Source organism: Leucoraja erinacea, chromosome 5 (genome assembly GCF_028641065.1).
Source record: "Leucoraja erinacea ecotype New England chromosome 5, Leri_hhj_1, whole genome shotgun sequence".
In the NCBI taxonomy this organism is placed as follows: Eukaryota; Metazoa; Chordata; class Chondrichthyes; order Rajiformes; family Rajidae; genus Leucoraja; species Leucoraja erinaceus.
Window position 1 is genome coordinate 68,664,752 of NC_073381.1, and position 13,563 is coordinate 68,678,314.

The window sequence follows — 13,563 nt, forward strand, 5'->3', positions numbered from 1 at the left end:
TAACCAAATGAGCTACACTTATGATGTTGTGACAATAACAGATACCTAGCTAAAACACAAATATAACATTAAAAAAGTAAGTCTGGAAAAATCTCAGCAGGCCAAACAATATCTACGGAAGAGAAATGGGTGCACAGGGCATAGTCTCCAAATTTACCAAGGACATGTAACTTTGATGCATGGCGAAACAGTTTAGTTTAGAGATACAGCATGAAAATGGCCCAACGAGTCCAGTCCTACCACGATCACCCCTACACTTATTCTATGTTATGCCAGAGAGCAGATTAGTAATACATTTCATGTAGTCAATGGAACAGCAATTGAAATGTTACATTTTGGTTGGAAGAATGGGAAGATCCAACCAAAATCAGAGGGCACAAAAGGTGTACAAGAATGACAATCTGGAAGTACACAGTAAATGGTCTGGACCGAGAGTATTATATAGCAGAGACCAAGGGGTACAGGTGCACAGTTCACAAAAAGTACAAAACAGGTAGATTGAAGGTGATGTGATAGAGAGCATGGTTGGCATGGGCTGATTAGGAAGAAATCTGATAGTTTCCATGTTTTATGACTTTTGTATAATTCAATGATAGTGATAGTGCAGATTGCTTGCATGTTCCTGGGCTTGATAAAGAAAGGTATCAAATACAAGAGAAAGGGAATGATGACAAACCTGGTTTGATCACATTTGCAGAATTGTGTCCAATGTGGATTCCATTGTTCAGAAAGGATGTCAAGGGATCAGATAGGATATAAAAAAGATTTACTGAAATGATTTCTGATATTAGGAGCTTTTGTTATGTGCACAGACTGGAGATCCTGGGGTCATTCTCTTTAGAATAGGGTGGGAAAAAATCTGATGGGAGTTATTTAAAAAAAAAAAGGTAGACGGGGAGAAACTATTGCCTTTGAAGGTCAAGAAGCAGGGGTATGGAATGAAGATATTTGACAAATGTCATTGAGGAAAATAATTTTTACAGTGAGTAGTTAGGATCAGGAAGGCACTGCCGGGGCTAGTCATAGAGACTACCAATGTGTACATCTGAAAGGAAAGAGTTTGCAGATTGTGGAAAGGAGTTGGGAAGTGGATGATTGCACCTTCGTACTGCTGTTGTGGATTCAACAGGGTAGATGACCTCCTGTGATTAGCAAAATATAAACACCAGAATTGTTTGATTTTCAGATCTTACTGGAACCGAGTATAATCCAAGACGTTCTTGCTGCAGGAAGTCACCTTCAATTACTGGAGCTCCTGAAACTCTGTTCTCACTACCTAATCCAGGTGAGCTGTTACTTACTTTCCTTACACTGGGCTGCTGCATTTGAAATCACACTGCACAAAAAGATGAAGTTGGATATTCTTTTGTGCAGAAAGTACTAAACAATTTGAGAGGGTGTGCATTATAGAAGATGGTGGAAGCAAATGTTATGTTCTGTTGTTCTCTCAAAAATAAATCTAATTTAACACTAAAGAAGATATAGGGTACATAGCAGAATATTCATGGATGGGAGCAGCTAAGCAATGCACTTGGCCAGCTGAATTAAAAAAAAAAAATTCCTTATTCAACTGCATGAAAACAGATGCATTGGCTATAGCAATTCCATTAATAGGCATTGAATGGGCATAGAGAGTGATGGAATGTGGTCAAAGGAACAACATGACATACCGTGACTTACGAACGACTCAGAAAACATTAAACATTAATAATAATAAAACATTAATGATAAAACACCATTGATCAAGCATGTGAACCAACAAAATACCAAATCAAAGGGAGGCTACAGATTTTTGGCTGTTGAGTAGAGCAACAGTATACTCATGGATAAAAACTGTTTTTGTGTCTGGCTGTGGCAGCTTAAACAATCCGGAGTCACCTTCCAGAGGGAAGTGATTCAAAGAGTTTGTGGCCAGGGTGAGAGGGGTCAGAGATGATCTTGCTCGCTTCCTGGCCCTTGCAGTGTACAGTTCATCAATGGACGGAAGGTTGCAGCCAATCACCTTCTCTGCTGATCGGACGATTCGCTGCAGCCTCCAGGTGTCGTGCTTGGTGGCTGAGCCAAACCAGACCATGATGGAGAAGGTGAGAACAGACTCTACGATGGCCGTGTAGAATTGGACCATCATTGCCTGTGGCAGATTGTGCTTCCTCAGCTGCCGTAGGAAGTACATCCTCTGTTGTGCTCCCGTCCCTCCAGTCACCGTGCTTCACGCACACAGCCCCAGCTCCCCCCCTCTCTCTACCCGGGGAGACGCGGTGAACAATACAGGGAGTGCCGGACCGGTGGTTGGAGCAACGTTTACAAACCTCGGCCTCAGCTCACACCCGTCCGGCCTGTCCCCGGCATCCGCTCCTGCTGCTGGCCCTCTCCTTCCCTTCTCTCCTCCCCTATCCCTCCCTTCCCTCCTGTCCCTCCCTCCCCCCTTCCTCTCTCTCTTTTCCCTTCTTCTTCACTCACTTCTTTCTCTTCTTCCTTTCCTCCCTCCCTTCTTTCTTTACTTTCCCTCATTCCCTTCACACGCACGCGCACACACACACACACACACACACACACACACACACACACACACACACACACACACACACACACACACACACACACACACACACACACACACACACAAACACACACACAAACAAACAAACACACACACACACACACACACACCCACCCACCCACCCAAAATGTTATGCCTGGATTGGTTGTTCGCCAATAGTAATTGGTTTTCCACGATCTAGGGAATTAAATTACTTTCTTTTTCTCATTTCACCGTCACTAAAACAAGTGGTATTGTAACTATGTACTTTTCAGAGGTGATCTACACATTTTGTTTTTTTACTTGTAGGCCTACATGTGTACAATTTTATATTAAAACCTAGCTTAGATCTGTTTGGTGCATTAACTCACAGGCACTTTTTAAGAGCACATTTTGATTACTTTCCATTCTACCATAGAGATATAAAGTCTATAATGGAGTTTATTTATATTTCTATGATTTTACAGAGCTTGGCTGGGAACCTGGGGCTCACCAAAATTGTTCCCAATTGGGCCGTGCACCTCCTAAGGCCGGCCCTGTCTATGACACTCTGACTCTATTCCTGACATTTGCCTTGCAGTCAGCAGAAGCGGTTAGAGATAACAGGAGATGAGTCACTCACTGCAGGGGTGAATCATGGCAGAGGCTACCATGAATATCAAGGATTTAACATTTTGAAAGGCTGAGTAACAATGATTAAATCAAACAATTGGCAAATTATTTCGGAAAGATTTGACCAGACAATCCCATTGGTATAATTCATCTTTTGCAATCTCTAAAAATAAATGTGTTCATTTTCTAACAAGTTCAAAGATTTTGCATCATTCTCAACTCAAATCAAACAGTCTAGAGTGCTGGATGACGCAGGAACCAATTGGTGACCTCCCTCCATGCTGTGGTACTGGGTGGTCACTTTGAACCAGGCCCAGAAACCTTCATTGGGAGCGCGTCTTGCACAACATGATTCTTACATCAACACAAAACGTACAAAATTCTTAAGGGGTTGGACAGGCTAGATGCAGGAAGATTGTTCCCGATGTTGGGAAGTCCAGGACAAGGGGGTCACAGCTTAAGGATAAGAGGGGAAATCCTTTAGGACCGAGATGAGAAAACAAATATTCACCCAGGTGAATCTCTGGAACTCTCTGCCACAGAAGGTAGTTGAGGCCAGTTCATTGGCTATATTTAAGAGGGAGTTAGATGTGGTCCTTGTGGCTAAAGGGATCAGGGGGTATGGAGAGAAGGCAGGTACGGGATACTGAGTTGGATGACCAGCCATGATCATATTGAATGGCGGTGCAGGCTCGAAGGGCCGAATGGCCTACTGCACCTATTTTCTATGTTTCTATGTTTCTATGATCCATCTGTTGGAAATATCCCTCTGTGCCTTCATTGGGAACACGGACTGATCCTGCACACTCTTATTTCTCGCCCTTATTTGCCAGCTGGCTATGTCATGGCAGTCCATTCTGTCATCTGGCAGCGAGGAGGGTCTCCAATGGAGGTCTCTGTGGAGAAGTCCTCCCCTTATACATCAGGGTGGAGAGTGTTGCACAGAGCAGTGCCGTGCAACTGAAGTTTTAAGTTGGTTTATTGATCCCAGCCCACTTTTCATTCCTGTGGCCTGGAATTGTCTGTGTTTCATCTGGATCGTGAATGGGAGAGGTGAGAAGGGTGGGGGACTTGGCTGTAGAACCTTGTTGCTGGTGTACTGCTCGGCCTGGCCACGGTGAGCATTGGCGGGTGCAGTTAGCGTAGCGGTCCATGGGGGGGGGGGGGGGGACTACCTGAGCTGACTGCCTTCCCCTTAGCCAAGCTAATGCCCATCCCTTGATGTCCACAGAGGGAGCTAACAATGTCCACTGGCTCTCTGGAGGCCTTCGGGACCTGTGGTTACCATAGGCACTGGAGTGCTTCCTGGACAAAAAATGGTGATATTTTATTGGTGACTTTCTTATCAGTAGGGAGGAGGGTAGTCCTTCATAGTTCTGTCTGGGTTCCTTCATAGTTCTGTCTAGGTTCTTATCTGTTGCAATCTTGAGATTACAGCTGCTCTTTGTCACTGTATTTAGCAGGCAAGTTTTCCAAAGGTTAACAAACAATAGTGCAATAATAACAATAATAGTCTGTGTGATTCAGAGCTTATTTGAGGTTGTAGTGTTTAATAGCCTAATGGCTATAGGGAAGATGCTAGACCTGAGCGTTACGGTTTTCAGGCCTCTGTGCATTCTTCCCGATGGCAGGGGTGAAATGAGTGTGTGACCAGGATGGTGTGGGTCTCTGCTGATGCTCGCTGCCTTTATGAAGCAGCGACTCCAGTTAATCCCTTCAATCGTGTGGAGTTCAGAACCCGTAATGGACTAGGCAGTGTTCACAGCTTTTTGCCGTCTTCTTCATTCCTAGTCATTCAAGTTGCCGAACCAGGCCGTGATGCAACCAGTCAATACGCTCTCCTCGGTACACCTGTAGTCAATATGTAAGAAATATAATTTTTTCAATTAACCAACTTCTTCCATTTTGCCCTTTGTTTGGTGGTTTAGACCACTCTCAACTCAATGAATCGATAGCTGACCATCCTGGTAATACATTTGTAACCGGGTGCATTTTCTCTCATGTTCTTTTTTGGTTCTTAATTTCCTGCATTTTGATGTTGGCCTTCTCATGATGTGTTCAAACCATTGTACCTTTCCTCATCTTATCTATTTGGCATGTTATGTTAGTACCCACCACCAGACTCAGGAACAGTTTCTTCCCCTTCATTATCAGGCTTCTGAACAGCCCTCTCACAGGCTCAGGTATTATACGGTTCACCTCTCCCCCCCCCCCCCCCCCCCCCCCCCCCCCCCACCTAATTGCAGACATTGGACTTGTCTCTGGAACTGGTGCACAACAATGTTGAAGACTATATTCTGCACCTTGTATCTTTCACTTTGCTCTACCTTTTGTGCTTGAGTTTGCCTTCATTGTATTTATATACAGTACCATCAAATATATAGTACCATTTGTTTTAATTGGACAGCAAACTGAATAAAGCCTTTTTACTGTACCTTGATACACATGATAATAATAAACCTAAGCCCATGTCTGTAATGTTTTAGCGCTTCTTCCCCGTGGCAAATCACAAATTTTATTCCCAATACATTCGAAACGAGTGACCAAAAAGCTACTAACAACTATAAAACACTTTCATTTAATGTTTCCCATTTGGTTTAATTGAAAATTATTCAGTCAATTCTTTCCATGCATGCTAAATTTTTAGAAATGTGAAAATGTGATCATTTACAACGAGTTTAAGTAAATGACAGTCACACGTACCTGTAATTCTAATAAGCCGGGGCAATTTTCCTGAAGTGCTTCTGCCTGTCAGACAGTAATATTCTGAAATCAGAAAGCAGCATTGGCTGGGTTAAGACAGAAGGGAATGAATCCACTGTCCCAGGGAAAATGGCTCTGGGATTGCTGCATATGCAAATGTACTCATAGAATTGAAGTAGGGAAGCTGACCTTGGTGGGTTCTGCAAGGTCAGCTAATTTTAATAAATTACACATGCTCATTGCACAGCTTGGGACTTGTACAGGGGTGTAATGAATTGGGGCCTGCCTAATCGGGATTATACATTTCTTAAAGGACTGCTGTTTGCAATGAAAGATATTTAAAGATAAGTCATTGCATTTGAGCAATATATATATTGGAGCATCTTTGCAGGCATTGAAATAATCATAGACATTTTCGGCCTTGGTGAAAATTGTAAGGTTTAGGCTGTAGAGAAAGAGTGGAGGAGCTAACAGGCAAGGTCAAAAGGACAAAAAGGCATTGTGGTGATACGATATGAAATTTTAAAGTTTAAAACACACTGTCTCCAACTACACCACATCCCCTCCACCCACCCTCGACATAAACGTGGGCATTCCAAATAGTGGGTACGTGTATAAATGTTATGAATAGTATGTCATTTATTATTGCATTTTGAAGAATGATTTGTGTGTCCCATTTTACAGTATGCTCACTCACTCCACCAAACGTACAAATTTCTTATCGTACCGCCACAATGCATTTTTGTCCTTTTGACTTTGTCTGTTAGCTCCTGCGCTGTTGCAACACAAAGAGTCTATTTAACCCATCATGGTTTACCTGTGAGATGGGGTAGGTGGAGTAATAGTTATAATGGTGGATTTTATTTAACGTAGTGGCCTGGTCTAAGCATTTAGAGATCTGAGTTCAAATCCCACCAATGCAATTGAAGTAAAATGTTAGTATCATTAGCGGTGACTATTAGGGGCTCGATGGCAGTAAAAATCCTTTTGCCTCACTAGGTTCATTATGGGAGGATGGGCCTGTAATTGCACATCCAAATTGGGTCACTATGGATCAGTGCACAGAGAGGCAATGCCATTTTTTAGTTGTTGAAGCTTCCAGCAGCTGCATTTTCTTATGCTATTGCTTTTTTTCATTTACCGGCCAGACTATAAATTTCATCAGTAATTATGAACATATGTTGCATGTGTTCAAGGAAAGGGTGGGTGGAGAAGAGAAGGCTGGTGGTCATTGTGGGGGCAGGGGGGGTGGGGGTGGGGACGGAATTGGTGCCTAGTTGGGGGAGGGGCGGGAGAAGGTGATGCGGAGGCTGCAACTGCGGGTCTGCGGACGGCGGCACCGGGAGCCCGCGGGTCCCTGGAGGGAGACCGCTTTTCAGGGCTCCTGCAACGGCGACTTCTCCCGCCCGAGTTGCGGGGTCGAAGGGCTCCTGGAGCGGGGCCTACATCACTGCCCCGCGCGGCTTTGAATGGCCGCGGGATTCTGGAATGGGGGCTCTAACACCAAGACCCGATGTGCGACCTCACACCACCTGGCGTGGCTCTAATGGCTGCGGGACAATCGCCAGCCGGGGGCTTTGACTTTGACTCTGACATCGGGGGGGGGGGGGGGAGAGTGCAGTGGAGAGATAAGTTTTTTTTTTGGCCTTCCATCACAGCAATGTGATGGATGTTTATGTAAAATGTAAATTATGTTGTGTCTGGGGTCTATTTGTTTGTAATGTATGGCTGCAGAAACGACATTTCGTTTGGACCTCCAGGGGTCCAAATGACAATTAAATTGACTATTGACTATTGACTATTGAAGTTGGGGTGAACAGAACTTCATTTTGAAATGTGATCTACTTGGGATGGGGTGACTGGGGTCGGGGATTTGGGACAACAGGGAATTTGTGGGATTGGGGAGTTTGGGATGGTAATTGGTGGTGGAACATCTCAGACTACTGTGAGGTCAAGAGTTGGGGTGTTTGTAGGTGTTGCAGCTAAACAGTGGAGTAACAGGCAAAAGACAGAATCTTAAAGCTGGAAATTACATTATAGTGGTCCTGCCATATCCAACCATGAATGATGGCAGACTATTGAAGAATTAAAGGTGGAGTGGCACAATAATTAGCTCCATTCTCAATGATGAAGGTGCCCAGCAGATGTGTGCTTAAGGTTGAAAACATATGTTTGTGAACATTTAAATGGATAATCTACGTCATTCACTTGCTAACGTTCCCACAAAGAACTAAGTGAGTGGACTCAATAGTTAATAGTCAATGGTCAGATTTATTCGTCACATACACAATGAAGTGCAGTGAAATGAATTTGCCAGCAGTGGTACTATAAAAAAGACCACACAATACATAATAAAAACATTTAACACAAAACATACAGCACAGCATTCATCACTGTGGTGGAAGGCACAAAGTTCAGTCAGTCCTCCTCCATTTTTCCCCGTGGTCGGGACCATAAACCTCCGCAGTCGCCGCTGCTGGCGGCAAGATGTACGGGCAAGGTACGCAGATAGGCAACAGGCAATGGATGATGCCTTTGATTGCTTCAGAAATATGACGATAAACCTTGGTTGCAAACCTTGGCTAGACCAGTTAGGATTTGGAAAATACTACCTCTGTTACAGCAGGTTTTGCCCTTAATCGGAATTGGGAGAACTTTTATGATAATAGACAATAGACAATCGGTGCAGGAGTAGGCCATTCGGCCCTTCGAGCCAGCACCACCATTCACTGTGATCATGACTGATTATCCACAATCAGTACCCCGCTCCTGCCTTCTCCCCACATCCCTTGACGCTGCACTCTTTAAGAGCTCTATCCAGCTCTCCCTTGAAAGCATCCACAGAATTGGCCGCCACTGCCTTCTGAGGCAGAGAATTTCACAGATTCACAACTCTCTGGGTGAAATTTTTTTTCTTCATCTCCGTTCTAAATTACCTACCCCTTTATTCTTAAACTGTGGTCTCTGGTTCTGGAATCCCCCAACATTGGGAACATGTTTCCTGTCTCTAGTGTGTCCAATCCCTTAATAATCTAATATGTTTCAATAAGATATCCTCTCATCCTTCTAAATTACACTCCATTCTATTAACATATGACAGTCCCCCATCCTGGGAATTTTGGATATCTGCTTAGTAATGGAGCATAATAACAAAAACTGAATTGGGGATCTTTGAAGTGAGGCTAGTTACAAGGTGCTTCTAAGCTTTCCTTTGTGTTCCTATTTCCTTATGTACCTTGGCTTTGCTGATACACATTAAATAATTCTGAGGAGAGTTTGAGAACTCCAGAGTTTAGAAGAATGAGAAGAGATCTCATAAACATATACAAAATTCTTAAAGAGTTTGATTACTGTATGCAGGTAAAATGTTTCCCCTTGTTCTGAAGTTCAGGATGCAAGGCACAGTTTCAGATCAAGCAGTGAGCTCTTTACGACTAAGATGAGGAGATTTATTTTACTTAGAAGGTTGTAACTTATATAATTTTCTGCCATGGGAGGCTGTGGAGACCCAGTTATGTTCATTACATGGAAAAGTAGATGTAGGTGCAGGAGTAGGCCATTCAGCCCTTCGAGCCAGAACCACCATTCAATATGATCATGGCTGATCATCGAAAATCAGTACCCCGTTCCTGCTTTCTCCCCATATCCCTTGATTCCTTTAGCCCTAAGCGCTAAATCTAGCTCTCTCTTGAAAACATCCAGTGAATTGGCCTCCACTGCCTTCTGTGGCAGAGAATTCCACAGATTCACAACTCTCCGGGTGAAAATAATGAATTGGGGAAGAATTAGGGAGAAATACAGGAGTGTGGATTTTAGGACATTCGTTTAGTTTAGTACACTTTAATAGCCATGTACCGACATACAGTGAAAACATTGTTTCGTGTGCTATCCAGTCAAATCATCACATACGTGGATGTAGTCAAGCCAGAGATAATTAAAAGTGGAACAATTGTAGTGGTTCATAGTAAAGGGCCTGTCCCACTTTCACCACCTAATTCACAACCTTTTTTACTCGTGGACATTTTTCATCATGCTAGAAAAACGCCCCGACCTACCTGATGCCACGTGTACCTAAGACTAGCATCACGACCTACCTACGACCTCATGACGACCATGCTGCGAGTATGAGTCAAGGGCAAACTTGACAGAGGTCGTGAATTAGGTCGTGAAAGTGGGACAGGCCCTTAAATCCTCTTCTGGGACCAGCACGTAAAGAGTCGTCTGGCTCCGGTGTCATCCTGCAAATATTAGGTCTGAAGTCTCTGTAATATCAAGTTTTGTTCTTGGCCTAAGGAGATATACATTTCTAATGTTCTCACTTTGTTAACTTTAAGGGAATTATGAGTTGTTGTAGTAGTGTTGGAAAATGACAAGATAGTACAGATAGAAGATCGACAAAAATGCTGGAGAAACTCAGTGGGTGAGGCAGCATGTGATGCTGGACAGTTTCTCCAGCATTTTTGTCTACCTTCGATTTTCCAGCATCTGCAGTTCCTTCTTAAACAGAGAGAGGATCAGTTGTCTTGGGTTCCAAGTCCCTGAAAGTGGCAACATAGAGTGGTAAAAAAGGCATATGGTATGTGTTTTGAATATTCCAATATCCATCCTTGCTTGGTTGCAGATGAGTAGAGCTCATTAAAAAACATAATCGGCCATAAAACGCTGTGCCCTGCCATCCTTAATTTAAAGATTAAGCACCAGTAGATGGCAGTATGAACTCATTAAAGTAAGAAGTCTCAAAATGCATGCTTTAGCAAAAGTTTCCTTTTAAAGGTTGGAGGGGTATGAAGACCTTGTTTAAATATTTCAAAATGTTCTGCCATTGATAATGTTAATTTTTAAATATTAAAAATTGTAGTATTTAATTTCCTATGGTTGGCATTAATGCTGTTTACCAGCAAATCAATTATCATTGTTCATAATAAAACTAGTCATTTGTTACAATTTGTATGTAAATTACACTTGCGTTTTACAAACAGGGTGGCAGACTTGCAAAAGAGAGATTGTTGGGTTCATCTCCTTTCTTTCATACTTCAGTCATTAGGTCTGAATTAAACACATCTTATTAAACAAGGAGCATGTCCAGAGATGATATTGTAATGGCAAATTACTCTGACCTATTATGAGTTTATTTTTAATTCACAGACATTAATATGTTATTATGAACCATTAGTTTATCACTTTAATGTGCTGAACGTGATCTGAAAGAGGAACTTGCTGTAATACGTGCAATGGCTATTCTTTGCTGTATTACTGTGCAGCTGCTTTGCATTATTGAAGAAGGCATTACAATGCAAAGTTGTAGTGTAGATCACTGGGTTACATGGATTATCCCACCGGTGAGCAATGACTTGGTAACTGCTTGATGCTAATGACACAAATGCCTTATTAAAAAAACAAATTATTAAAAAAAAACAAGTTTTTTTAAACTTCAATTATTTTGTGATTGGCCATTCTCACACCGGCAATTCTGTAAAAAAATATAGTGGTGGTTAAATGCTGAAAAATCTCCAGCATGTTGGTAACGACATTCTATCAATTACAACCTAGTTCCAATGGGAAGGGAATCAAGCGGGTGGTCCAAAATTCCAACCTTTGCAATATACAGGTTTAGATTTAGCAATATGCAATATTGCGAATAATTGCGATATGCAATGCTAATAGAAACATAGAATACAGGTGCAGAGTAGGCCATTCGGCCCTTCGAGCCAGCACCGCCATTCAATATGATCATGGCTGATCATACAAAATCAGTACCCCGTTCCTGCTTTCTCCCCATATCCCTTGATTCCGTTAACCCTAAGAGCTATATCTAACTCTCGTGAATACATTTTGAATATTTAGAATCATCCCAGTAAAAGCTTTATAATCCAGCCTGATTGTTATGTTGTTCTAATTTTTTTTATTCATGCTTTTTTGAATATTTGGAACTGGAACAACCGTTCAATTCTTGTTCTGTTTAACTGGACACCTCAATAACTGTTATTTGTTTTTCCCCATATCTCTTGATGCCCTTACAAAATTGTTCAGGCTTAGTCCTGAAAATGCAAACAGACGCTGCATACATAACTCTCTGGAGAAACAGATCTAGAGTCAATCTTTTACATGAGAACATTCTCCAGATTATGTTCTTAATGGTGTAAGAAAAATACCTCCTTATTTCCTCACCAGAGGAAATAGCACACTATGACTTAAACCACAATTTCGAGTAAACTTCGAGTCTAGAATAAATAGTATAACAGAGAGAATTGAAGCTAAAAAGATTAATCGTGAAAAAAAGGGCAGGGAAACCAAAACAGGCCAGGAGTATATAATGTGTAGCAACCATAGACAGGATGGAAATTGCTGCAGAAGAGCATAAAGTTGGAAATTTTTTGATGTAATTGATTAATAATAAAAATGATAGAATTTGGTTTTTAGCACAGAGGCAAGGCCGTGGAACGTTGAAATTTAACATTCCAGTGGTTGAATGGAGAGCTGACACGCACGAAGGTGGCCAGGGATTTATTAGTGGCTACGTTAGGTTGAATAGAGAAAGGCTTTCGCTCTACATGGTGCTTAGCGTTCCACTAGTGGCATTAGTAATGTGAAGAATGGTGTATATATGTCTATCAGCAGTCATTTCATCATCAGTTTTTGATATCGAAGAGCTCTACATATGTTAGTTGTGTAACATTTTAGAGTCATGGAGTCATAGAGCTGTTAAACACAGAAACGGGTTATTCGGCCTACATTGCCATGCTGACCAAGTTGGCATACTGGGCTAGCACCATTTTCCTGAATTTGGCCATTGGCTCTCTAAACTGTCCAAATGTCTTTTAAAAGTTGTGATTTTGTCTGCTTGTATAGCTTCCACTAGAAGTTCATTCTAGAAACCATCTGTCCTTTGAGTGAGAAAGTTGTGCCTAAGATTTCTCTTAATTCGTTCCCCTCTCCTCTTCCTTCCATGCCCTATAGTTATAGGATCCTCTAACTTGGAATAAAGAATGTGACTTTATCCATGCCTCTCATGTTCTTGTACATCTCAATAAGGTCACCCCTCAGCCTTCTTTGCAGCAACGAAACTCCAATCCAAACGCTATTCGATAATGTTGGTAAGAATTCACTTCAAAACTTTCCCATCACTGACATCAGGCTCACTGGCCTGTATTCCCCGGCTTATCCTTGCTGCCCCTTTTAAATAATAGTATAACATTAGCCACCCTCCAGTATTCTGGAACTTCATCTGTGGCTAGAGATGATGCAAATGCCTCTGATCTCAGGTGAATCAAGGCTCTGAAATTTCTTCCCTAGCTTCCCACATGGTCTGAAAATACTTAAATTTGGATTCATTTCATCAAGATTGCTTAAAAAGAGTGATAATTTACATTTTGCTAACTACTTCAAAAACGGAATTAGGTAATATTCCAGGCCTCAATCTTCTGTAACATAACATTAAAACCAAACATCACAGCAAGGTGTATCAGTGTAATTTTTAACAGTACACTTTCCTACCATACTTTCTGAGCTTGATCAGCCAAGACGGCCCTGTTAGAACATAGAACAGGTGACGTTTGTTGTCGCCCAGGTGCTTTAGTGAATTCCATTGGCGACTACCTATGTCAACCGGCGACAGGTACCGGCGACTGAATTGTCTTCAGTTGTCGCCGACAGGGTCGTTGCTAGTCGTAGCTTGTCGCGGGTGGACGTAGATTGACTTAGGTTGTCGT

General features: G+C 42.2%; 1 protein-coding gene across 3 annotated transcripts in view; it reads left to right on the forward strand.

The window, feature by feature from the left end:
- The window catches only part of klhl32 (kelch-like family member 32), a 199,208-nt gene that overhangs the window by 107,937 nt on the left and 77,708 nt on the right, over positions 1 to 13,563 (forward strand). For all 3 annotated transcript variants that reach the window (XM_055635854.1, XM_055635853.1, XM_055635852.1), the window contains exon 5: positions 1,187 to 1,285. In XM_055635854.1, coding sequence (XP_055491829.1) covers positions 1,187 to 1,285 — 99 coding nt within the window. The remainder of the gene's footprint in view (positions 1 to 1,186; positions 1,286 to 13,563) is intronic.